Raw genomic sequence first — 26,462 nt, forward strand, 5'->3', positions numbered from 1 at the left:
ATTGGCACCAACTGTAAATTGATATAAGTCTCAATTGTGAATGAGCTTACTATCTGCCTAATGATTGCCTCTGCTAATCTCTAGAGCTGTTGGAGCAACCTCTGAGCAGTAGTGCATCCTCCATATTCCTTTTCCTTAGTTCTCTATGGTCTGCCAGAATTATCCCTTGATAAACTACAACCTACCAAACAAAAGATGAATAAATCATTTTGTTCACATTTAATAAAGTTTTTAGTTCCAGATATAAATTTAAAAAAAAACCAAAGCCGCATGCGCACAACACGGGCTGATGCCTTCACTGCCGCCCACTTTACCTCCGCGCATGCGCACACGGCCCTTCTCTCTCCTGGAGACGCCCCGCTGAGCCGGCCCAGCCCGCGCATGCCCAGTAGAGGCCCCCAGAGCTGCTTCCGGTTTTTGGCTCCCGCCCGGTCCGCCATCTTGGATGGAGGGGAGAGGAAAAAAAGGGAGGGGGGAGGAGAGCTGTATAGAGAAGACGGGAGGGGGCTGTGGGATGCTCCCTATAGACTGACACTGAGCTGGGGCTCCTGCACAGAGGGCACATACACACATCTATGTACTATATACCTATATATATCTCTATATAGGGGAGGGGAGGTGTACCTGCAGCTGTACATACCATGCAGACTGCTTGTTCCTCCTCTACAGCATAATACACCTTATACAGAGAGAGCACACAGCTGAGGCTGCAGCAATCATACATGTACAGGGACCATATACAGGGGCTATAGGGGAATCTCAGCACCTATAGATTATATACATTGCATCCTCATCCTTGCAGCTGCCAGGCTAGAGATATCCATATATAATATATGGGGGAAGGCCGTGTGGAAAAGCAATCCTGATGCATCATAGATCTCCTCTGTATGTGGCTGTAGGTATGTGCTCTCCATAGGGGCTGTCAGGGGAGAGGAGACGCCACTGATACACAAGAGACAGACAGGCACAAAGAGACAGGCTTGGCAATCTGCAGCCTGCCAGATACTAGACACAAAGAGACACTGCTACATGCACGGGGAGACCGCCCGGCAGGGTGGCCTCAGTGGGCAGGAGCTGGGTGAAGGTAAGGCTGGCACACTCGCTTATGTCCAGAGGGACAGTCGGGGTTAGAGGGACAGGGGAGCTTGCCCGGAGAGCCAGCATGGGAGGCCGCGGGCAGAGACTGCTGCTCCTCGCCCATTGAGAGCGGCGAGACAGGTCGAGGAGACCAAACAACACGGTGAAACATTCAGGTAAGTGGGGCAACTGCCCTTTGTGTGTGTGTGAGAGGCTTGGGCTGGTGAGTGTTGGCAGAGGGCTAGGGTGGCGGAGGTCTGGGGGCTGTGAAATTACATGGTTTATGACCGGTGTGAAGTTGATGGTAATCTGATATGTATGATCAAATAGCATATGCTTTTTGAAAGCTTAGGGTGACCAGATCAACTTTACACAGCCGCCCTATGTCCAGCTGTCAAATCATCACATTCATGTGCAGTGATTTCTTAAGTGGTGGGCTGTCAGTAGCTGGCGGGCTCGCTGCCTGTAGCTGGCGGGCCGGTGGTTGCTGGCGGGCTTGACGGTGGGCAATTCAGACTCGCTGGCAGTTGCTGTTGGCCTCCGTTGGGGGCTGTTGGTAGTTGGCGGGGTCTGTGTTGGTAACTGGTGGGCGTGACGGTGGTTGCTGTCAGGTTTGGTGGTGGGCCCTTTGGACTTGCTGTCGGTAGCTGGCAGTTGCTGTTGGGCTTCCGGTAGCTGGTGGGTGACTGACAGTCATTGGATAAGCAGTTGTGGACTAAATCTTTACGCTCTGGGCCGTATGTGCAGCAATGAAATGCATACACAAGATTCCCAGTAAAGTTAGTCTATAGCGGGAATAGCTCCATCACCTACAATGTGCATGTCAATGTCAGCAACTTTATCTGGACAGGCTCTGGCAGTGATGGATTGACAGACTTTGGAAGCATGGATTCTGGAGTCAGTCACTCGGAAACAACATCCTGGGCAGGATCTGGTACTTGATAAGTGTCGGGGCACAGCAGTTATTGTGGCCGGGGCTTTTAGAATTAATGGTGGGGCTAAGGCACTTGACATTGAACAAGATTGGTGCGACAGCGGCCTTGGGTCTTGGTGGAGCAGGGGATCGGTGCCCACCATAAGTAAGGGGTGTGTGAGTGGGTGTCAGAGGGTTACAACGACTTGGGAATCCATTTCTTGGCAGCAAATTGGCAGTCGCAAACTGGATCCGCGTCTACCAAGCGCTGTTTGTAAATTCGAGTAGCTGTTTTGAGATTTAATGTAGGTGATTTTGGAATTATTAGGAACAAACTCCATTTGATTCTAGTTGGTATTGTTCGTAAAGTAATCTTCTGTACAGTGCAACCAACCACTTCTCTGTTGGTTTTGCCTATAGTGTGATGTAATACTTTGGAGTTAATATATCATCCACACTGAAATGCTTGCTTCCTGCTCCTATATTCCCTATGTACTGTATATGCATCTGTACAGACTCTGGGCTTCTTGGCCATAAAGTTTGGAGTAACCAGCAATGTGATGCCTTCATGCAAAGTTTGTGTGTAGTATAGGGTGATTTTTTTTTATTATTATGGTTATTAGGCGGCCTTTCCTTGGTTTTCACAACTGCTGATTACTTAGAAAGTCATTCATAAGTTGCTTGTTACAAGCTGCCATATTTCTGTGAAAAGGCCAGCAGCCAGGTATTCAATGCTCCCAAGACAAAAAATTTCTGCAGAAACCTAGATTTTGGGAGTCATTACTATTGAGGTCAATTGATGCATCTGTTTTGCTACGTAAGACATGGACAGTAATATGTCCTGTTAGCACAATGTATACTACTACAGATATTTCTCTGTTATACCGGTTTATGTATCACACATTGCTCTCGGTACACACAGCAACTGTACCAACCTCTTTGGGAGATTGAAAGCTGAGCTTGTAGGACTGGTATAAATCTTTATACATTGTTTCCCTTTTTAACTTGATACAAACTTGCGGTCTTAGGACATTGGAGCAGAGAATGTTTTGTTTTTACTATTGGTTATATGTTGTGTTATGGAAAAAAATATACCATGCAAAAGATGTAAATATTATGTAATTCATTATGAGCAGTGTAGTTTATGTACTTAAATGACAAATCCAGTGCTCAGCCAAAATGAATTGTCAATTATTTAACCCCAATGCCTAAGTGGTAGAGCTCAATCTCTTGGTACGCTCATCCTCTGCATCATACGGACCCTTGGTGCCCATAGTTTTTGCAGTGGGACTTATTTCCCGCTGACACAAGGGGGCGCTCTGCCGTGGCGCTATATATATATATATATATATATATATATATATATATATATATATATATATATATATTTATATATTTATTCAGATCCTCCCTTCTGGAGGTCTTATTTCATCATTGGTTGCAGCAGTACAAGAAGGGGGCTCAGTAAGAGTGATCACCACCATTATGTGTGGATGGGTGTATATCTTGTATTAAAATACATGCCATAAATATTTTGCTAATTTTAAACTCCTGCAACCTCTCTTGCCCTGGCATCAGAATTTATAGCACTGTCCAAAGCCTCATACATTCTGTCTAGTACAGCTTCTTATCTTCATAGTGTGTTCATCACTTTTCACTAATGTCCACGGTGCTGGGAAATTGTGTAAAATCGGTGTCTGTTAAGCTGGATACTGAGCTGTACTGTTATCCCGGGACCAGAACACATTTCCTGGCTCCTCTGATGTAAATGCTGTAATTAGTTTAGCCTGTGCCCCTCAGTGTGATGTGAGATAACTGCAGTGTTAGAGGTCCGTGGAGTGCTGATGTGGGATACAAGGAGTGGACAGGATGTGAGAGGATTTGGAGTCGATACAGGAAGTCAGCAGAGGAGATCGTCACTTCTGTCAGCCCTTGGGTCCGTGTTACGGATGGAGCTCTAGTGGTGGAGACACTGTGGTGGGGCTTCTTGTGCTGTGGGATGAAGGGTTTAGCTGCATTGGATCGTAGTGGGTGTATAGGGACTTATATATGCAGGATTTCAATCCACTTAACGGAGGTGATTGCTGTGTTGAGGGGGATGGGGGCTTCTTCTTTTATAACATTGCATACCCACCCCTCTCGTTATATTACTTTGGTGGGGGTCTCTCCCCTGTGACTTCCATAGTCTACTGAGCAGGGTCCCACAATTGGTGATCAGCCATGGAGCATTGAGGGATTGGACGAGCAAAATGAAATTCCTCTGTTGATTGGATGAGCACGCGTTACCTCGGATCTGTTTTATTAGTACTATTAACAAAAAAAACAAAAGTGCAAAAAGTAACTTGTATAATTAACCCCTTCAGTGGCAAGTGGTCTACACCTCTGTTTTCATGGATTTGCTGTGTCCGTTTCACTGGAAAGTAATTGCTTAATTTGCAGAAGAAAATGTTAAATATTTTTTTTAGGGAACATACGGGGGGTTAGGGTGAATTATTAAGATCCGAAGCCACAAAAAAATAGACTTTTCCATAAATCTGCCCATTGTTACGTTTACGTACTCTGAGCCATCACAGAATTGTAGTCTGATCTCTATTTGTCTTTTACCAGGGTATCAGGGATATCAAATATGTGTTCATTTAATCCTGGTCTTAAATCTCCTCAATTTATTTTAATAGATCAAGTGCAGGATGGATGGATTGGCAGATTCATTTGTACTAGGCCCCAATACCAGGAGGAAATCCCTAGTGCCATCACTGGGAGGAAATCCCTAGTGACATCACTGGGATTTCCTCTGACCATGGTGAAGCATTTCGTTGCTCTCCCATTGTACAGTGCTGTGTACACAGGTCCCGGACACATTACTGCACTCTCCGGCTGTCTATAGCGGATAAACCTCATAATGGAGACTGGAAGCTCACGCTCCTTGTATGTATATTACAGGGATATACATATTGCCTTCGTTATGCAGGGGATGAGCAGTGTGTCAGAGGAGAAGGAGCTGTAGGTTACATTACTAATAGTAGGGCAGTTACATTTGTTGGTTGATGAAGGTGACCAGGGATGTGGGCTGGATTTTCATAAAAATATTGCACTGTCCTGTGAGCAACTTCTGAGTTATTTTTAGAGTAAACCGCTCCTCTTTTGATCTGTTAATGTTCTATGGAAGTGAAAAGGTCCACTTATTGGCTAGCCTAACTTACAGGTAAATAAATTAATATTTTCTAGAACAAATATCAAAACCTATAGGGTTTCCCCCCCCCATTTGTTATTGGTTTACAATTGTTGATGGGTGACTTTAAAGGAGAGTTTGTTTATTTATATCCCCCAATATTATTTCCTTAAATTATTACTTTTTCTGAAGTCCTTCGATAAGCAGCTTATAATACCACTAAACTAAAATACAATGTGTCTAAGAGCGTTCAGTAATAGATCTGATTGGACCCAAATCACGTCCCCCACAGCGCCCTCTAGTGCCAGAGCATGTGTTTACCTCCCCCACAGCGTCCTCTAGCGCCAGAGCATGTGTTTACCTCCCCCACAGCGCCCTCTAGCGCCAGAGCATGTGTTTACCTCCCCCACAGCGCCCTCTAGCGCCAGAGCATGTTTACCTCCCCCACAGCGCCCTCTAGTGCCAGAGCATGTTTACCTCCCCCACAGCGCCCTCTAGTGCCAGAGCATGTGTTTACCTCCCCCACAGCGCCCTCTAGTGCCAGAGCATGTGTTTACCTCCCCCATAGCGCCCTCTAGCGCCAGAGCATGTGTTTACCTCCCCCACAGCGCCCTCTAGCGCCAGAGCATGTGTTTACCTCCCCCACGGTGCCCTCTAGCGCCAGGGCATGTGTTTACCTCCCCCACGGTGCCCTCTAGCGCCAGGGCATGTGTTTACCTCCCCCACGGCGCCCTCTAGCGCCAGAGCATGTGTTTACCTCCCCCACGGCGCCTTCTAGCGCCAGAGCATGTGTTTACCTCCCCCACGGCGCCCTCTAGCGCCAGAGCATGTGTTTACCTCCCCCACTGCGCCCTCTAGCGCCAGAGCATGTGTTTACCTCCCCCACGGCGCCCTCTAGCGCCAGAGCATGTGTTTACCTCCCCCACGGCGCCCTCTAGCGCCAGCATGTTTACCTCCCCCACCGCGCCCTCTAGCGCCAGAGCATGTGTTTACCTCCCCCACGGCGCACTCTAGCGTCAGAGCATGTGTTTACCTCCCCCACGGCGCCCTCTAGCGCCAGAGCATGTGTTTACCTCCCCCACGGCGCCCTCTAGCGCCAGAGCATGTGTTTACCTCCCCCACGGCGCCCTCTAGCGCCAGTGCATGTGTTTACCTCCCCCACGGCGCCCTCTAGCGCCAGAGCATGTGTTTACCTCCCCCACGGCGCCCTCTAGCGCCAGAGCATGTGTTTACCTCCCCCACGGCGCCCTCTAGCGCCAGAGCATGTGTTTACCTCCCCCACGGCGCCCTCTAGCGTCAGAGCATGTTTACCTCCCCCACGGCGCCCTCTAGTGCCAGAGCATGTTTATCTCCCCCACAGTACCCCCCTAGGGCCAGAGCATGTGTTTACCTCCCCCAAAGCACCCCACTAGGGCCAGAGCATGTGTTTTCCTTGCCCACAGCGCCCCCTAGGGTCAGAGCATGTGTTTACCTTCCCCACAGGCACCCACCAGGGTCAGAGCATGTGTTTACCTCCCCCACAGTGCCCCCCCCCCCCCAGGGTCAGAGCATGTGATTACTACTCCCACAGCCCTCCCCTAGGGTCAGAGCATGTGTTTACTAATCCCACAGTGCCCCCTAGGGTCAGAGCATGTGTTTACCTCCCCCACAGGCCACCCTAGGGTCAGAGCATGTGTTTACCTCCCCCACAGGCCACCCTAGGGTCAGAGCATGTGTTTACCTCCCCCCACAGCGCCCCCCCACCACCCCCAGGGTCAGGGCATGTGTTTACCTCCCCCACAGCGCCCCCCCACACCAAGGGCCAGAGGATGTGCTTACCTCCCCCACAGTACCCCCCTAGGGCCAGAGGATGTGCTTACCTCCCCCACAGTACCCCCCTAGGGCCAGAGCATGTGTTTTCCTTGCCCACAGCGCCCCCTAGGGTCAGAGCATGTGTTTACCTTCCCCACAGGCACCCACCAGGGTCAGAGCATGTGTTTACCTCCCCCACAGCGCCCCCCCGGGTCAGAGCATGTGATTACTACTCCCACAGCGCTCCCCTAGGGTCAGAGCATGTGTTTACCAATCCCACAGTGCCCCCTAGGGTCAGAGCATGTGTTTACCAATCCCACAGGCCACCCTAGGGTCAGAGCATGTGTTTTCCTCCCCCACAGGCCACCCTAGGGTCAGAGCATGTGTTTACCTCCCCCACAGGCCACCCTAGGGTCAGAGCATGTGTTTACCTCCCCCACAGGCCACCCTAGGGTCAGAGCATGTGTTTACCTCCCCCACAGCGCCCTCTAAGGTCAGAGCATGTGTTTACCTGGCAGAAGTAAATAAGACGCGTTTTTTTTACATATAAATGTATACAGCAGGATAAACAGGGATGTCTGACCTGGACAGGGATATGCTTGCACCGTGTAACACGTACAATATACACTCTCTGAGACATTTCTAAACCTACATCTAAAATAACCCATTAGTTATTAGCCATTTATTCCGGAAAGGCCAGAGCTGCTCCTCATTGCCTATGACCACCTAGGAGAGGAGGCAGACCGAGCAGGTATTCTGGAATATAAGTCACTCCTGGAGAAGAGAACCAGACCAGGATTTGATTGAAGCCACGGTGATGATACCTGGAACCTATTTGATATTATATTATATAAAGTTTCAGGAATGGAGCAGCAGAGACTGAGATAGGCTGTGATTCATGAGGGGAGCGTTGTATTCTGTGCACACCCAGCTTCCTGTCTGTCTGCTGACTCCACACACAGCCTCAAATAGCTGAATACTATCCGTTTGTCACTGCATAGTTACCAATATTTATTTTATCTTGACTTTACATGTGCTTATATAATTACAATGCTTTTTTTATTGAATGCATTTTTTTTTTTTATATTTACAATTAAGAAATCTATTTATACCTAGTTTCTATAAAATGACAGGGGATATAGAGAATATAAAGTAGGGTCTTGGTTAGTAGGGTAGCCATACAGTAACTATAATACAAAGTGGGCATTTGTAAGAACCATTGATAAGTGTATCTTATGACGGTCATGATTTCTGTTAATTCAAGTTAATGACATTTTATAATGTGTGCTGTGAATAGTTGAAGAAACAACTGTATACTCTATTATCTTAGATGCTAGTGATGTCTGAGTAACAAAGACAATATGTTTCACAATGGTGTCCGGTTTAGGACATACAGCATCCATGTTAGTGCTACAAGGATAACACACTGTACAGTACCCACAGCTTCTCTCCTTCATTTATTCACTGCAGCCAGACGTTCTACTGCACAGATTCCACACCGCGCTGGTTCCCACCGGTATAATCCCAACTCTAGCTCCCCCATATATAAAAGCTCTTTGTCAGAAACATTTGGTGCATTATTTCTATACTAGAATAAGTGTCCCCACTTTATTGGTCAAGGTGACGCCACCTTAATTAGGACCCAGGAAATTAGTATTGAACTGAGTGTGCAACTCCAACGTTAGGGGTGTTCTGCAAGTTGGTGTGTGGATATATCATAATGTGACCTCATCTACGTATGAAGTATGTCATTATTATACTGAATGGGGGACTGAAGATTTTATGGAGATATATATCTTTTAGTATATAAACAATAAGATCACAGATGGAGGTTAGGTGACTTGGAGGCCCTGGTTGAGGGTTCGGGCATTAGGTGGTGTAGATGACGGCAGTCTCCGTACTATCAGCGGATGTTTGTGCGGGTGGTCAGCGGCGGCAGGGGCGAGGCCCGGGGGGTCAGCGGCGGCAGGGGCGAGGCCCGGGGGGTCAGCGGCGGCAGGGGCGAGGCCCGGGGGGTCAGCGGCGGCAGGGGAGAGGCCCGGGGGGTCAGCGGCGGCAGGGGCGAGGCCCGGGGGGTCAGCGGCGGCAGGGGCGAGGCCCGGGGGGTCAGCGGCGGCAGGGGAGAGGCCCGGGGGGTCAGCGGCGGCAGGGGAGAGGCCCGGGGGGGTCAGCGGCGGCAGGGGAGAGGCCCGGGGGGGTCAGCGGCGGCAGGGGAGAGGCCTGGGGGGTCAGCGGCGGCAGGGGAGAGGCCCGGGGCGGCAGGGGCGAGGCCCGGGGGGTCAGCGGCGGCAGGGGCGAGGCCCGGGGGGTCAGCGGCGGCAGGGGCGAGGCCCGGGGGGTCAGCGGCGGCAGGGGCGAGGAACGGGGGCGGTCAGCGGCGGCCGTGGCAGTCAGCCGGGGCAGTGGCGAGATGTAGGCGGTCAGCGGCGGCCGGGCGCAGGATGATTGCTATGCCTGACTGGTGTCCGGCCCCTCTGGGTGACAGCCAATAGTAACCCTGTAACTAGGGCTGTAAGCAGAGGAGTTCTCCTTAAATGTGCTTTTATCCTTTAAATCCCCCTAATTTGCATTTCCTCCTCTCATCGCTCCCCCATCCTTTATTCTCCCCCTACCCTCAGTCTTTATTCCAGTAGTGTTGTGCCCCCCTACTCCTCTATACGCCACCTTTATGCTGCCCCCCCAGAACATACACACCATTCTTATTACTGTATTGATTGGTTTATGGATCCATTCACCCCCAGCCCCCCGTGCTGCTGACCGATTCATAGTTATAATAGGTCCTCGGTGTTTGTCAGCTGCCCCCATTGTATCTCTGACTGTGACCCCGTTTCCTTCTCACCCAGTTCTTCTGCTCCCCTCCTCGCCCCACTTCCTCAGTGCCTCTCTGTGCTTGTTGTTTATTGCATTGTCGTCCTCTGACTTCATAATGACCACCTCACATACATTGCTGATTTACCATTTAATAATCGCCCTCTCCGTCTCCCCAGCCTCAGCGGGTCCATCCTCCGTGGGGAGTGGTGGCGGTGTCCCGCGGGGGGCTTCCTCTGGCCCTCGCCATGCCGTCCAACGCCCGGGCTGGCAGTCTGAAGGACCCTGAGGTAGCCGAGCTTTTCTTCAAAGATGACCCGGAGAAGCTGTTTGCCGACCTGCGGGAGATCGGGCATGGCAGCTTCGGAGCCGTCTATTTTGTGAGTACCGCTAGCAGAAGCTGTCGTTGCGATACAACGTCCAGTCTCTGACCTCCTTTGTCCTGTGTCACTGACCTCTCTTTCTCCCAGGCCCGTGATATCCGTAATAATGAGGTCGTTGCCATTAAGAAGATGTCCTACAGTGGAAAGCAGTCTAATGAGGTGGGTCTGCCTGGGGCAGATTTGGGGAGGGGGGTGTTTTGACCCTTGTGGTCTCTTACTGATGCTCTCTTGCTCCCCGCAGAAATGGCAGGACATCATAAAAGAAGTGAAGTTTCTCCAGAAGCTACGACACCCGAACACTATCGAATATAAAGGATGTTACCTGCGGGAGCACACAGCCTGGGTGAGTCCTTAGTCCAACACAGTGTGACTATACCCTGGGGATATGGGGCTTCCTGCGGAGGCCGTGAGATATTGCATCAACTGCTCTGTATAGCGCTGCTGTCGTGTAGCATGATATGTTGTTGCTTTATTGTTTTGGCTCGGGCATCAGGCAACCAGATCTGTCCAATGTGGCCCAGCCTGTGTGTGAGATCACATTGGTGGCATTTGATGTGGAATGGGCCTAATGCCTATTACATCCATTCATAATGCAAGGGGTTAATAACTGTTTGCAGTTGATTTGCTGTCTTAATATGTCTATATAATACACTTATATCCATAACGGTTCCCTAGTTGTTTCTGGTGTACAAGGTAAGTATTAATAGATAGTACCTGGGTGCTCTCGCCCCCTCTCTCTTATTCGGTACAGTAGAACTCGTCAGGCAGATGTAACCAGTGTTTGGTGTTTATGTTCTTGTAGGACCAATGCTGTCAGAATAAGACAGGGTTATAAAAGCTGTTTTACAGCCGTAGGTCTGCAGGAAAAGGAATGTAATGTTTAGGAATATTCTACCTTTCAGATATAGGGGAATTGGAAGAGGATCTATATTGTGTCCGTGTTCTTGTGGGAACTTTTATCTTTCAGTGAATAAATTGCAGATTCCCCTAAAAAGTTGTTGAATTAGGATAAGCGCCAGGGAGATTGGCCACCACGTGTTCTATGTGTGACTGGTGTCATGAGAGGCACAGGCCATCATTAGATGTGGTCAGGTACAGGAAGGTGATCTTACTGGGAGTGTAACATATATGTGGATTGCTGGACACGCGTGTGCATGTAGCTTGCAGTCTTGTAGAGCCTCTAGTACATGTAAAGCTGAGCCGTGCAGTGTGTGGGAGGCTGCAGCAGCAGCACACTGTGTGTACAGAAAAAGCCATCACAATAGCCCCCTGCAGGCTGCCCGCGTCACTGCCAAACGCCCCCTCTTCTCTGTGACTCTGCTGTCATCCGCTCACCTTGTCCTAGTGCAGTCGTGTGTCTGTGTCACCTGACTGCTGTGTGCCAGTGTGCTCACCCTGATGTGCACAGGATCATTGTCCCATCCTAATGCTGTACCTGTGTCCCCCCCGCCCCCCCTCTTCCTTATGCTGTACCTACCCCCCCCCGTGCCATCCCTGACCCCCTCTCTCCCTCTCCCCCCTTGTGCTCCCTCCCTTATGCTGTCCTCTCTCCCCTCTTGTGCTATCCCTGAACCCCGCTCTCCTCCCTTGTGCCCCCCTCCCTTATGCTGTACCCCCACACCTCTCCTTTACATTGTACCTTTTCCCTCCCTCTTCGCTGTACCCCACCTTCTCCTTTAGGTTGTACCTTTTCCCTCTTCTCTCTCATGCAGCCCTTGCCCTCCCCACTCTCCCCCTGGCACTGTACCTGTGCACGCCCCCCTTTCTGTTCCTTGCACAGAATCTGCCCTCCCCCTCTCTCCCTTTTCATACCTGCACCTCACCCTCCTTGGGCTCTAAGTACTGGAATCTTCTCCTCTGAAATGTGTCCCTTTTTCACGGGTACCAACCCTGTGCCTCAGTTTTACCCCCTGATTTCCCATCTTTAATCCCACTTTTCTCTTGCACTCACTCACTCCTACACACATCACAGCTATAATATTAATCTGTTAATAATGTACCTTTTTATACCCTGAAGCTCTATATAAAACAATATTTTGTGTCTTACATCTCCTCCCTCTTGCCCCGTGGTCAGCTGGTAATGGAGTACTGCCTGGGATCCGCTTCCGACCTTTTGGAGGGTGAGTGCTACATCAGGCTGGGGGGGATCTGAGGATTTGTTTGCTCCCCTCTTCATTCTTGAACCATTATGAAGAATGCCGGAGTTATGTAGATCATGTGACACTGCCGGAAGATTGGAGTCACATGGGCAGAAAACTGCCTTTATCAGCCTTTAACATAAGACGTTATTGTCACTTATTGTGCTGACTCCAAAACTGTTGTTCAATTTGTATGGCAGTATCTCGGTAAAACTATATGAGTGTAAGGACTGCATGCATAGAGTCTCTCCTGACAGCTCCCTCTTTTTGTGTGGCAGTATCTATACGAGTGTAAGGACTGCGTGCATAGAGAGTCTCTCCTGACAGCTCCCTCTTTTGGTGTGGCAGTATCTATATGAGTGTAAGGACTGCATGCACAGAGAGTCTCTCCTGACAGCTCCCTCTTTTTGTGTGGCAGTATCTATATGAGTGTAAGGACTGCATGCATAGAGAGTCTCTCCTGACAGCTCCCTCTTTTTGTGTGGCAGTATCTATATGAGTGTAAGGACTGCATGCATAGAGAGTCTCTCCTGACAGCTCCCTCTAATTGCAGTGCACAAGAAACCCCTCCAGGAGGTGGAGATTGCTGCTATTACCCACGGTGCACTCCAAGGCCTTGCCTACCTCCATACCCACAACATGATCCACAGGTGAGTGTTCAGGTGATAAGTCAGCGCCGTGGTCTTGTCCTCCTTTTACACTCCGTCATACTCCTTTCCTGCTCTCCCCGTACAGAGATGTGAAGGCCGGGAATATCCTCCTCACAGAGCCGGGACTGGTGAAGCTTGGGGATTTCGGCTCCGCTTCCATAGTGGCTCCAGCCAATTCCTTTGTGGGAACTCCATACTGGTAAGAACCCATCTTCTCCCCAGACTACTTCACCGCAGTGTGTAACACACATGGTACAATGAGTGACACCCCCACACATGGATTGCAGGACAGGTAGTATATCATGATGGACCCTCTACTTGTGAGACTGACTATATTGTCTTCGTTCAGGATGGCTCCGGAGGTGATACTCGCTATGGACGAGGGCCAGTACGATGGAAAGGTGGATGTGTGGTCTCTTGGGATCACAAGCATTGAGTTAGGTGAGTTTGTGTATTGGTTTAGCGTTGACCTCCAGCACCTGCTACGGGGACAGTTCCATCACTTTCTTTCTGGTCCACCCAACTTCCGTTATTGGGTTCCTCGTTGGCGCCATACCTTTATATCCGCCACAGCAAACTGGGTTTTAGAGCAAGGTGGTGGCACTTGCGGAGGGGCAGAAGCACGGAGAGAGCGAAGAGGTTGAGTGGAGAGAGGGGACGTTACTAGCAAAGTACGGGGTAGACACCAGCGCATCAGGTTGTGCGGAGCAGGGCAAGAACGAGGCTTCATATCGAGTAGTGAATTAAGAGAGTAGAGGGAGAACATTAGGGGCGCACAACCCTTTACACCCTGTAATGGTGATAGGTGAGTGGATGTTGATGTGATGTTTGCTCAGTGCGGCTTTGTTTGCGGACAGACAGAAGCATCTTCAGAGCCTCTACTTGTCCTGACCATCTAGACGGACCAGTCCAACGCCACATCCGTTCCTGACATAATTTATTCCTTTATGTTCTGACTTCCAGACCTCTGCTATCTCCCACCCCAAAAGCAAAATGTCTTTGTCAGAACCACCCCTGTGCACATTTCCTTACTCAAGTTCTAACTACTCTACTCCCCACTATGTTCCTAAGTGCTATCCCCATATTGTGGGTGATATGGCTGACTGTTTTCGTGTAGGAGTGTTAATATCTAATGTCCCTCTTTCCCCAGCGGAGAGGAAGCCCCCACTGTTCAATATGAATGCTATGAGTGCCTTATACCACATCGCTCAGAATGAGTCTCCAGTCCTACAGTCCAATCACTGGTGAGTACTAAACACACACACACACACACTAATTGTACTTGTTGGGCTCCCTTTTAGTGTGTAATGTGCAGACAGCTCTTCCCCTTATACAAGGTGTGGTAATGCCTTAACCAGTTTCATTTAATCTTGACAGCTATTTTCCGAGATGAACCAATATTCATGTGGAATATAGGGAGAAAAATTTGCTTTGTAAACAAAGGGTCACCATGATGTGTCAGCTGTGTGTTATAAAATGTTGTTTACTAAGAGTCTCTTTCCCGCAGGTCTGAGTATTTCCGGAATTTTGTGGATTCGTGTCTTCAGAAAATCCCCCAGGACAGACCAAGCTCCGACATCCTGCTCAAGGTGAGAGGAATATTCCTTCCGATGTCCCCTCCCACTGCGCATTGATGTCCCCTCCCACTGCGCACTTAGTATGTTGTCTGCAGCCAGATTCCTTGTTGTGTTCATACTCCCACCACAGGGAATGACCCATGTTTACGTCCATGTTTTATACTTAACGAGCGGGAATATTTCTAGCAATAGGAGTTTGGGGCATTTTTTGTAAACTGAACTGTGAATTGTAATTGTTACAAGCTGACAATCTTTATAGGTAAGAACATTTCCGGTGGTCTTATAAGACTGCCGGGTGTCTGAAGTCTTCCCTTGTTGGTCTGATTGGTCATCTTGTTACAGCACTCTCTCACACACCCATTATTAATGGCTGGTCCTAATGAGCGAATGGACCTATTGGACTTTATATCATTTGGTTAGTCTGCGCGCTGCAGACAATTACCCCACTTTCTTCTTGTTTTCTTATTTTAAATATCTTAAAACAGATAATGTGGTTTTTCATTCTGAGCTGTGTAATCTCCCTCCTAGCACCGCTTCCTGCAAAGGGAGAGACCGCAGACCGTTATCATGGAGCTGATCCAGCGCACAAAGGATGCTGTGAGAGAGCTGGACAACCTGCAGTACCGCAAGATGAAGAAAATCCTTTTCCAGGACACCCAGAATGGGCCCAACACAGAGACCACTGAGGAGGAGGAGGTGAGAGGGTCTGCAGGGGCGGAGTTAGTGCCACTGAGGGGGTCTGCAGGGGTGGAGTTAGTGCCACTGAGGAGGAGGCAGAGGTGAGGGGGCTCTGTGGGGGTGCGGTTAGTGCCACTGAGGAAGAAGAGGTGGGGCCTCTGCAAGGGTGGAGTTAGTGCCACGGCGGAGGTGAGGGGACTCTGCTGGGGTGGAGTTAGTGCCACTGAGGAAGAGGCATGGAGGGAGCTCTGCAGGGGTGGAGTTAATGCCACTGAGGAGAAGGTGAGGAGGGCTCGCGGGGGTGGAGTGTTCGTGTCACTGGGAAGGAGGGATTGAGCATGATGGCACAGTGGTTAACATTGCTTCTTCACAACACTGGGGTCATAAGTTCGATTCCAACCGGAGCCCTATCTGTGTGGAGTTTGGATGTTCTCCCTATGTTTGGATGTTAATATATGAGGGTGGTAGTGTCCTTGGACTGTAGACAGGTGTGATGTCCAGACTTTGTGCAAGGACTGGAGATGTGTGGGTTGTATCCAACCATCCACTATGTATTGGTAGTTGGTGGTAGATTTTATGAGTGCTTGTTGGTGTGTGAGGGAAGGGTTAGGTTCTGTGAAAGTGCCTGGACATGTAACGACTGACTCCGTGCTCTGTCGGACGGTGGTTTGTCATTGTGAACCTTTACTGTAGCCCGTAGGTGGTCGCAAAAAACCCACGTGTGATTGGAAATAAAGCGGAGGGATGGAATAAGGAGAATATTAGGCTGCTAATACAGAAGGGACAGAGAATAGTAGATACGGAGGACCAAGGGATGAGGAATTGGGAGAGGCAGTTGACCAGGAGAAGACATTTAATAACTAAAAGCCTAGGAAGGGGCTGGGTCATGGGGCCTGAGACTGGGATCTTCATCAGTCTGTGATGGCATTGCAGGTAGTGAGGTAGTGAGATTATAAATATTCATGTAGATGTACTCTATGATAGGTCATACGGAGGTCTGTATCGCATCTTCTTTATCTCTCTCAGGAGTCGGAGCAGTTCCTCCATTGTACGGGCACCATAACCAGCATGGAGAGCAGCCAGTCCGTGCCCAGCATGTCCATCAGCGCCAGCAGTCAGAGCAGCTCCGTGAACAGCTTGGCCGACGCCTCTGACGACAGCGGGGAGATGGCCATGATGCAAGAGGGAGAGCACACGGTAACTTCCAACAGCTCCGTCATCCATCGGCTGCCGGTAAGTGTCTGCCGGAGACCGGTGGGAACCTTTTGTACCGTGACTCTTCTTGTTTGTTTGAAACCATTCTTACTTTCACTCTGACTTTCTTTCCAGGCTCACGACAACATATACGATGATCCGTACCAGCCAGAGATGGAGGCTCAGCAGTCCTCCTCAGCGGCTCGGCGCCGGGCATATTGCCGCAACAGGGACCACTTTGCCACTATTCGCACTGCCTCGCTGGTGAGGGACTCTGTGATGAATGTTATTACTCACCCGTTTCACCGGTCATACTTCTTCTTATCTCTGCGTCTCCTCCGTGTGTCCTGTCCACCAGGTGACGCGGCAGATCCAGGAACATGAGCAGGACTCTGCGTTGCGGGAGCAGATGTCGGGATACAAACGCATGCGCCGACAGCACCAGAAGCAGCTAATGGCTCTGGAGAACAAGCTGAAGTCGGAGCTTGACGAGCACCAGCAACGTCTGGACAAGGAGCTGGAGGCTCACAGGAGCAACTACGTTGCCGAGACTGACAAGTTGTCCAAGAAACACCAGGTCATCTTTGAGAAGGAGGTATGCTCGGTACAATCATGGCGTTTTTAGAGGCGTGGATAGAAGAAACGTGCAGAGGAGAAGGTTGTGCATGATTATGTTTGGTGATTGGGGAAGTTTGATGCATGTTAGTGCCGTAGAGGTGTGTTTAGGATCTGAGTTCTTGAAGAGAAGCAGGTTGGATGGGGGGTGTACTTTAAGAGGAACAGCTTATGGGGACTAATGAGTGCTAGAAGAGGATCCGGTTACAGTACACTAAAGAGTAGAGTAACCAAATGGTGATCTAGAAGGTAAGTCAAGGATGGAGAGAATAAGTAAAAACCTATTGGGGAACAAGGAATATTAGGGAGTGTAGAGAGAGATCAGTGCTGAAGGAGTAGAGTTGAGAGGATAGAGTGCTGAAGAGGGGTTAAGATTGTGGATTGGGGGAACCTGGTGGAGGACAGACGAGAGCTTGAAAAGAGGAAAGGGTCCAGAGAGAAGGAGGCTAAGCTCAGAGAGAATTGGATGCAAAGTGTAGAGCAGCAGAAAGAGAGTGTATACAATGTGTGGAGTGACTGGAGCCTGGCCAGGCTTCTCTAAGAGGAAGATGGTTGTGATAAATGGACAGTGTATCGCATACAGATGTCAGTGGTGTGTGTGTGTTTTGTATATATATATATTTTGCCTTTTGTTTCCCAGGCTAAGGCAGCCATGACAGAGGAGAAGAAGTTTCAGCAGCATATTTTGGGCCAGCAGAAGAAGGAGCTGACGAACCTGCTGGAGAGCCAGAAGCGGCAGTACAAGATCCGCAAGGAGCAGCTGAAGGAGGTGGGAAGTAATGGGAGGAAGATCGGAGTATGTGATTGATTTATATGACTAATTGCTGAGTGGAAATGAACAGAGAGGTGTGCGATGGGGATGGGTGGATAGAATCGGGAGATTGGTCACAATGAGTCCACTAGGGCAGAACAAGGCAATCTACACCCATCCATACGTTGTGCAGCTACAGGTGGCCGTTTAGGATGCCAGCCGATGGCTGAGCGTATCTGGGTATTTACGGTGTATATAACCTGCATGTTGTCTTGTCCTTGCAGGAGCTTCAAGAGAACCAGAGCACCCCGAAGCGGGAGAAGCAGGAGTGGCTGCTCCGTCAGAAAGAGAGCATGCAGCATTACCAGGCGGAGGAGGAGGCCAATCTGCTGCGCCGGCAGCGCCAGTACTTTGAGCTCCAGTGTCGGCAGTATAAGCGCAAAATGCTCCTGGCGCGTCATAATCTGGACCAGGACCTTCTCAGAGAGGTCAGTGAGGGGTTACTTGTTACCATCTTGTTCATCTGTCCGGTTAGTGGGTTGTTAGATTGGGAACCACAAACTTGATGTACCACGATATAGTTGTGTTCTATTGGAAGTAATACGGAGGTCCATCTCTCTTCTCTCCTCGCAGGAGTTGAACAAGAAGCAGACACAAAGAGACCTGGAATGCGCCATGCTTCTACGTCAACACGAATGTACCCAGGAGTTGGAGTTCCGTCACCTGCAGCTTTTGCAGCACACGCGCAGTGAACTCATCCGTCTGCAGCACCAGACCGAACTGGGCAACCAGCTGGAGTACAACAAGCGCCGGGAGCAGGAGCTTCGACAAAAACACGCCGCTGAGGTCCGGCAGCAACCCAAGAGCCTCAAAGTAAGGCCTGGGGAGGAGGAGGAGGAGGATGAGGAGGGGGGAGAGGGAGACACGTTCAGCCTCTGCAGCTCTGAGGATGAGGAGGAACCGGCTGATTTGGGTGTAGCTGCAGAACGCTCTGAGGCAGATGGCTGTCCAGACTCTGACGTTCCCTACTTTGAGTTGACGTCTACGTGGGTTGCCGAGCCGGAGGTTCCTCTCCGCCCAGCACCTTCGCAGGTTTCTTCGTCATTACCCAGTCATGTTCTCTGTGCTGTACTCACTCTGCTGGCAGCTTCCCGACCCTCCTGCCCTTGGTCTCTGCTTCCACTGCTGCTGGCCGTCCTTACCCTCTGGAGGCCGGGACCCCTTCTAGATTCGGCTCTGGTGGCTCTAGAGACGCTGGGAGCCAGCCTGCTCTGTGGCTACATATTGCTGTGCTGGGTCTTTTCTCTGAGCCGGTCGTCCTTCATGTTGTTGGCCCAGGGTTGGGGGGCCATCGCCGTGCTGGCCATGAGTTATAGACTTCGGTTATATTACGTGCCGGTGCTGGCAATAGCAGTAGGGGTGTTCACATCTCCAGGGATTTTTCTCTCTATCTTTTTGGCCGCTGGCTCCCTGGGAAAGCCTTGTGGCCAGTGGCTCAAAGGATGGCCGAAAAGAGCACGCAAATTGTGGCTTAGAGCGCTGCTACGGTTGCCTCGGCCCCTGTTCAGAGTCATTCAGCGCTGTGGGGCAGCTGGGGAGGGGGGGCTCTTCTACCTTTTCCCAAAAACCTATAAAGGCGGCTACCGCAGCCGCATCCCTGTGCTTGCTAGCAGGTCCTCTTCGGGGATCCACAGCAAAGCCTACTGGTGGAGGAGGCTCGTCCGGTCTCCCTCCCATCTGGCGAAAGTGCTAAATGATAGCTTGGCCCTGGGGGTACGCAGACTCTGCACAATACTACCTCCCGTGGCTCTCGTGTACATGGAGAGGCTGAGACTCTTAAGGGAGGAGAGGCCTAGTCGGATTCCGAGGCTGATGAGCCGAGAGCAGAGGCGAAGGGAATCTGCAAAACGTAGGGAGCAGCAGGAACCCCTAATAGGGAGGCCTGTGGGAAGAGCCAGCACAGCCAGACGAACAAACCCTCCAATCCCGTGGAGATGAGACAGGAATGTCCTCCTCACTTTATCCAAACCATAATGTGCCTTATTGCATGAACTGCAGGTTGATCAGGAGATAATGAATTCTTACATGGAAATGATGCCCGTAAGTGCTGCTCAGTGATGCCACCTAGTGGCCAACGGCCATTTACTCTGAAATGGCGAAATAATGAATGTGACAAGTGTTTTGTACTACTCCTAGTTCACGTTGAACACTGCAATATTAATGGGCACGGTCACCAAACTTTTGACTCTTTTTGCACAAAGCTCTAGAATTGTATTTTTGTAATTGTTGAAAGAAATGTCCCTAGGTGGTTTCTGCAGTTCTCAGTGGCTGGCTGCATTAGTGCTCTTTAGATGATGGTGTGGTCTGTAGCTCAGACCCTTGGGTACACCGAGAGAGATCTAACTGCTGTGACGCGCTCTTGTAGACGTCCCGTGGAAGCTGCAAATCAATAAAGCATTAAATCGCCGCCTTACTTTTATAAAATTAGTAACTGGGGACTAACCTGCAAGTACAATCATAAGACGGTATTTTTTTAAATGGAAACCTGCCCTGGTAAGGGCTGGCCTTCTAATTACCGGTATCATTTCCATGTAACCAGTTTTACTAGGATTGTAATTGGGGATCAAACCACTAGGGGGCGCCTTGAAAGGTTTTGTTTTTTCTTCTTTCTTTTTCTGATGTTCGAGGGCTTATGCTGGTTTCTCTGGCAGAGAAGAGGTTAAGTACTATGTCCCTGTCTCCTTCCATTCAGGACTGTAAGATGTGAGGGCAATGTTATGGGTAATGGCTGTTTCCTGGCTGGTAGTCTTATCAAGATGATGACCCTAGAGGCCGTCTTGTGTATTACAGTGGTTTGCTGGAGACCCTCACACACAGCGTGGGTGCGTGCAAGGAGACCTAGTAAAAGTATATGGAACAGAGCTGTTCACCAGCTGTTGTGACCCACTGCAAGCTGGTACTTGTATTTCCACAGAAGCTGGAGAGCCACAACTGTTCTAAGTCAGGAATAGATATATATTAGTTATTTTGTAAAGCACCTTAAACTAAGCAAATGTGGTGTCCTCGCATTGTGCCATACTCTGGTTCCTGCAGCCTGACCACTGTATATAACCCTCTGGCTCTATGTGTAATCGTGTACCTAGTGACACACCGTGGCTGCTGTGTGTATTACACCCCATTACTCTCTGTGTAAGGTGTCTTTAGTTAGTGCTCTTGGTGACACAAAGTGGCTGGAAGGGTGTATTACACCACGCAAGGTTTCTATAGTTCTGGAGACGCATAGTGGCCGCAATGTGTATTACAACGTGCAGGGTTTCTGTAGTTCTCCTGGAGACGCATAGTGGCCGCAATGTGTATTACACTGTGCAGGGTTTCTGTAGAAAGTGCTCCTGGAGACACACAGTGGCTGTGGGGTGTATTACAACGTGCAGTGTTCGTGCTCCTGGAGACACATAGTGGCTGCTGGTTGTATTACAATGACATCTCTTGGCCTTTATCTGACCTTCGGCGGTCCGGACTCCAGTTGATATATGAAGGTTGGGCTACTTTGGTGTAGTCTCTGGGTTTAAACATATAAACAGTGTTACTTTCAGTCTATTAACCCTTTCTGTGCCTGAGACCAGCCTCCCCCAAAACCCAAATTCGGGTCAAGAGAAAAGAAAAAACAGAACAAAACAAAACACCCTTTTTGTGGTATTTCATTTTTATTTTTATTTTTATTTCAATCTTACCATTTCTGTATCATTTTTTTTTATTTATTTTCTCCCTTGCACATTGTAAAAACTGCTGACATTTCTGTGTTTTTATCAACACAAAATATATATATTTAAAGTTTAACCCCTTTTGGTGCCGCGGGGCGAGCCAGTGCAGGCAGCAGAGGGGTTAAATCTATTTATTTAACATTTCCTAAATATATATATTTCTCCATTTTTATTTTTTGTTCTATCTCCCGATGTAAATGAGTCTTTTATGTTCCTTTTTGTGTGTTTTGTTTTTGTTGTGTTTTTTTTTTTCCTTTTGTAATAAACATGTTACTGGAAATTGAACTCATCCAGTTTGTGTCATTTCTTTACATCTGAAACCATTTGTCTTGATGTATGAGGTGGGGAATGAGGGGATGTAGCCAAGTCTCTGGGTCTCCCGTGGTAAAAGGCTGTCTCTTGTAAGCAGAGAAATGGTTAATGGAGTAATGGTCTGCAGAGGCTGGGTGTAATGCTCTGCGGGGGCGTGCTGGTAAATGGCACTGATGGGTGGAGGTGGAAGCACAGTGGTGTGATGCCGTCTGGACATGGGTGGAGCACCCTGATAACAAATTGGGTATCATACTCATAGGCAAACCGAGGGGGGTTTCTAGTGCCTGGAAACCCCCCTATAATCCTGGGGCACTGTATAATTGAGGTGGCTGGACCCTGCTCCCTCTTCACACAGCTCTGCTTGAAAAGAGAGAGCTGCTAACAGTGCACACAGCATTGCCCATGTATATTATGGGGATAGGAAGAGATGGAGAGCAGCCAAGCACTGTCTAATATAGCCACGCCCCCATGCATGCTGGTCACGCCCACTGGCGGCGTGGTTTGGAAACCCCCCTGTACATATCCTGCGTTTGACCCTGATACTAAATATTTATTATATATATACTGTATCCGGCAGCCAGCCTCTGTGTACCCCAGCACTAGTGTCCCCCCTTCCTCTGTACAGCAGTCTTGGGTATATAGCGCCTCTTTATTAAGACAGGCTCAGGTACTGGGTGTGACAATGCCATTTATATACACAGGTTATATTATATGTAAATGTGGTTGTGTGTAACTATGGTTACAGGTAGAATGTTGATGACCGTGGGTTCCAAATAAGTCTACAAGCATTGTTCTATAATGGCTGTACTCCACGGGGAGCCATCACTATACCTTCCCCTCACATCCTACTTCCTATTTGAAAGCAGAAGATTAACAAAGTTGTGGCAGTCCATGTCCTCGCCTACCCTGCCAGGTGTGCTGGGACTTGTAGTTCCACACCAGCTGTCTCCTGTGTGTTATATTGGGGGTGGGTAGGCGGTATAGAGAGGTACATGGTCAGGGGCAGGAGCTGCATTGTACATGGGAGCAGATACTCTGTATTTTCTGTGATTTGGGACACAAGGAACAGTTGGTGTACATATTTCTGTGTCTAGCAGAAGCGATTGATTTGTCTTCTCTCCCATCCCTGTCTTCTGTTCCCCTCGCTCACTGCCCCCGTCCTCCTTCATGCATCTGGTCCCCTCTGTCTTCACCTACATTGGTTCCTCTCCTGCTCTCCCTCCCTGACCCCTCTCTCTCCAGTCCAAGGAGCTACAGATAAAGCGTCAGTTCCAGGACACCTGCAAGATCCAGACGCGGCAATACAAGGCTCTGCGCAACCACCTGCTGGAGACCACCCCCAAAAGTGAGCACAAGAGCATCCTGAAGAGGCTGAAGGACGAGCAGACGCGCAAGCTGGCGATTCTGGCGGAGCAGTACGACCACAGCATTAACGAGATGCTCTCCACCCAGGCCGTGCGTCTTTAACCCTCTTAATTTTGTGTTGACCTACTGAGCTAGGGCTGTGATAACATTCCCATAGCTGATTTCATCTTTAACTTGAAGTTGATAAATGATTTAAAAAAAAAAAAAAAAGCTTAAATGATAAAGCCGAACGTGTCAGTTACAATCCCCCTGTTTATTAGTCTACCAGTCTGTATCCTAAACAGCATTTCTGTTACTTTGGAAATTTGCTTGCCATTCAGACAGTCTGCACTGTGGCAAAATAGAAACAGACCAATCTAAATCATCGGCCACTCTATGTAGAACAGATAAAGCGCTTGGCAGACAGATTCGTATTAAATACATGTGTTGTTATTGCAAGTAGATGATTTAGCTCCAAATACATCTGCTTTCCTGTATATTAATATCTAAGTTCATTAAATCTCTAGGCATGCTGTAGAAACAACACATGCAATAATATTAAATGGTCGTTGGACTATTTTCACTAACTGAAAGAAAAGCAATAATTTTTTTTTTGTGTATTTTTGAATTTTACTAAATGCATTATGTGCTTATAGTGGCAGGAGGGCACATATATGGTAATTTTCTACCTTGTGAATCACTTTAAGTGGTTACTTAGTGCTGGATTCCGCACTTCTCTTTTGCATAAGACTAAGTGCCTGATGTTGTCCGTACCTGATCTGTGTAGATTTAAAATGCTGCCGTCTGAAGTGTGTTGCTGTAGCGATATGTCCGTCCTACACAAAACGGGTAACATGCTCATTTTGTGGCTTGATGCCTGGGTCTCGCTCCTAATAGAGTACTGGGATCACATCCCCTGTAATAGTGAGATTTGTATGGCCCGGACTGCCTGGGTCTTTATGGGTGAAATCCAGACGTTTCAGTCTGTTAAGCTGCTGTGAAATCACTGGCCTTGCCTTGTGTATGAATCCACCAGCTCACAGTGCATTTTTACAAAGCAAGTCTAGAAGATTGTCATTCACTGAGCAGACTCTTCTAGAGAAGCATGTCCCTGATAATGGCGGCTAGTTAGAACATTGCACAGTTATTGCAATACCAGATTTTGTCTCACTTGCTATTTGATTAAACTGTAAATCTCTTTTCAGCTGCGTCTGGATGAGACCCAGGAATCCGAGTACCAGGAGCTGCGGATCCAGCTACAGAAGGAACTGGAGCTGCTGAATGCCTATCAGAGCAAGATCAAGATTCATACAGATGCTCAACATGAGCGCGAGATCAAAGAACTGGAGCAACGCGTTTCCATTCGCCGGGCGCTGCTGGAACAGAGGGTGAGGACCGGTCGCTGCGGTTGGGCGGTCAGTGACTTGTTTATCCGTCTGCTTACACTGGTCTGTTGATTCCACAGATAGAGGAGGAGATGCTGGCCCTGCAGAGTGAGCGCTCGGAGCGTATCCGGAGTCTCCTAGAACGCCAAGCCAGGGAAATCGAAGCGTTTGACTCGGAGAGCATGCGGCTGGGCTTCAGCAACATGGCGCTGACTGGCATTCCCGCCGAGGCGTTCAATCAGGGCTACCCGGCTCCTCCTCCTGGCTGGCCCTCCCGCCCTGTCCCTCGCAGCGGCTCGCACTGGAGTCACGGCGTGCAAAACACTGGTGCCCCCCAGCTCTGGCGCCAGCCGACGCTGCTAGCACCTCCCTCCTCTTCATGGGGTCTGCACCCGCCAGGTTCCTCCTCCGTCATGCCCTCCTCTTCCTCCTCCTCATCCTCCTCCGCCTCACCATCTTCCTCTAGTGGCCGGGCTGGCCTTCTACTGCTCCGTAACAGCCCACAACCAATGAGGCGAGGGGCACCTGGGGGCCCGTCTGAGGTGGGCTTGAGCCGAAGTACCAGTGTCACCTCCCAGCTCTCCAATGGCTCCCATCTATCCTACTCCTGAGCCCATCGCTGCTTGTTGCCCCTCGTTACCCTTCCTCCACCCTCCGAGGGAGCCGGAGCCCCCCCATACACGTACCTGTGATACAGTACGGCTCTGACATCAAACCTCCGAACTTTTACCACTGATTACTTTTTGTTTTTTTCCCCCACCGTATATTTTCTCTCTCCAAAACATTATTTAAACCCCCGATCTCTGAGCGAGTCCCCCACCCACCTTGCTGGGTCCTATCCCATGTACATACAACTTTGTCCCTGATCCTCTCAACTCCTTGTTCATCATTTTCTTCATACTGACCCCTCAATTGCCCAAGTATTTCACCCCATCTGTGGTAGAAGATCAAACACTGCTTGTTTTTCTAGCACTTTACTGGGTAAAATAACAATATATATATATAATTATTATTATTTTTTATTATTTTTTTGTTTTTGTTTTTTAGTCCCTTTTATTATATGTTCAGTCGCTGTATCATTTTAATGATGTCACTGAGTTTTCTGCTGGGCGGTTGTGTAGTCTGTGTGTACCGTGAGTGTGTGAGAGACTGGGTGTGTGGTATATATATATTTTTTTTTTGTTTTCTTTTTTTAAATAGATAAGATTAAAAATGTAAAAAAAAATAAAATAAAACAAACTATTAAGGAATGTATTAAAAAAAAAAAAAACACTACTCAATATCCCTCCGAGGGCGTCTATTGGCCGCGGGCCTAGACTTTTTTTTTTCTTTTTAATTTTTTTTTTTTTTTCCTTTTATCTTGAAAGTGAGAATGAAGCAGGATTGTTGGACACGTTTCCTGCTGAGCCGTCAGCGTTTCAGGAGATTGCAGAGACTTTACATTACATGACAAATGTTGGATATTAAAGGAATGAACTAGAATGGACAATGGCGTCTGTGTTGTGTGGAGCTCACGGGTTTGGGAGGAGGCGGATGCTGGTGACATACTGGGGCAGGCAGAGTGGGGGGGGGCATTTATGGAAACTGGTGCGGAGGGTACCGATGGTTTTATTGTGTATTAGACCATAGTTGGTGCTCTGAACTGGGCACAAATGAGCGTAATAGCGCCTATTGTGTTCAGGCTTCTGTGTTCCTAGTGCTGAAGTGGGAGGAGCTATAGCTACTTCAACAACCAATCAGATTCTAGCTGTCATTTTATAGAATGTACTAAATGATAACTAGAATCTGGTTGCTATAGGCAACATCTCCACTTTTTCAAACCCACAGTTTAGTAAATCTATGCCCATAGTCTAAGATTGTGTGGGTCGCAAGAAAAAGTCTTATACAATTTTGTAAGGTTTATTATTAAGAAAAAA

General features: G+C 48.9%; 1 protein-coding gene across 2 annotated transcripts; it reads left to right on the plus strand.

Annotated features, from left to right (window-relative positions):
• The first annotated feature begins 473 nt into the window (after positions 1 to 473).
• TAOK2 (TAO kinase 2) lies at positions 474 to 26,035 on the plus strand. 2 transcript variants are annotated; one of them, XM_075178929.1, is made up of 20 exons: positions 477 to 1,253; positions 9,938 to 10,138; positions 10,229 to 10,300; positions 10,383 to 10,484; positions 12,216 to 12,261; positions 12,833 to 12,929; positions 13,015 to 13,128; positions 13,279 to 13,370; positions 14,080 to 14,173; positions 14,437 to 14,518; positions 15,035 to 15,202; positions 16,211 to 16,417; positions 16,514 to 16,642; positions 16,737 to 16,973; positions 17,634 to 17,762; positions 18,029 to 18,232; positions 18,378 to 18,617; positions 23,060 to 23,272; positions 24,367 to 24,549; positions 24,627 to 26,035. In XM_075178929.1, exons 2-20 carry the CDS (start codon positions 10,007 to 10,009, stop codon positions 25,155 to 25,157), a joined length of 3,072 nt encoding a protein of 1,023 aa, XP_075035030.1. In that variant the 5' UTR covers positions 477 to 1,253; positions 9,938 to 10,006; the 3' UTR covers positions 25,158 to 26,035. The 2 variants fall into 2 exon arrangements, with proteins under 2 accessions (XP_075035029.1, XP_075035030.1); XM_075178928.1 differs by lacking the exons at positions 23,060 to 23,272; positions 24,367 to 24,549; positions 24,627 to 26,035 and having other exon boundaries at positions 474 to 1,253; positions 18,378 to 21,790.
• The last annotated feature ends 427 nt before the right edge of the window (positions 26,036 to 26,462 follow it).

Source organism: Mixophyes fleayi, chromosome 7 (assembly GCF_038048845.1).
Source record: "Mixophyes fleayi isolate aMixFle1 chromosome 7, aMixFle1.hap1, whole genome shotgun sequence".
Taxonomy (NCBI): domain Eukaryota; kingdom Metazoa; phylum Chordata; class Amphibia; order Anura; family Limnodynastidae; genus Mixophyes; species Mixophyes fleayi.

Bases quoted from the DNA above. Each gene is read 5' to 3' on its own strand.
- TAOK2 (XM_075178928.1), top strand. From the start codon at position 10,007: ATGCCGTCCAACGCCCGGGCTGGCAGTCTGAAGGACCCTGAGGTAGCC. The intron at 14,519-15,034 runs GTGAGAGGAATA...TCTCCCTCCTAG, and splicing joins GCTCCGACATCCTGCTCAAG to CACCGCTTCCTGCAAAGGGA. The intron at 16,643-16,736 runs GTGAGGGACTCT...CCTGTCCACCAG, and splicing joins CTATTCGCACTGCCTCGCTG to GTGACGCGGCAGATCCAGGA.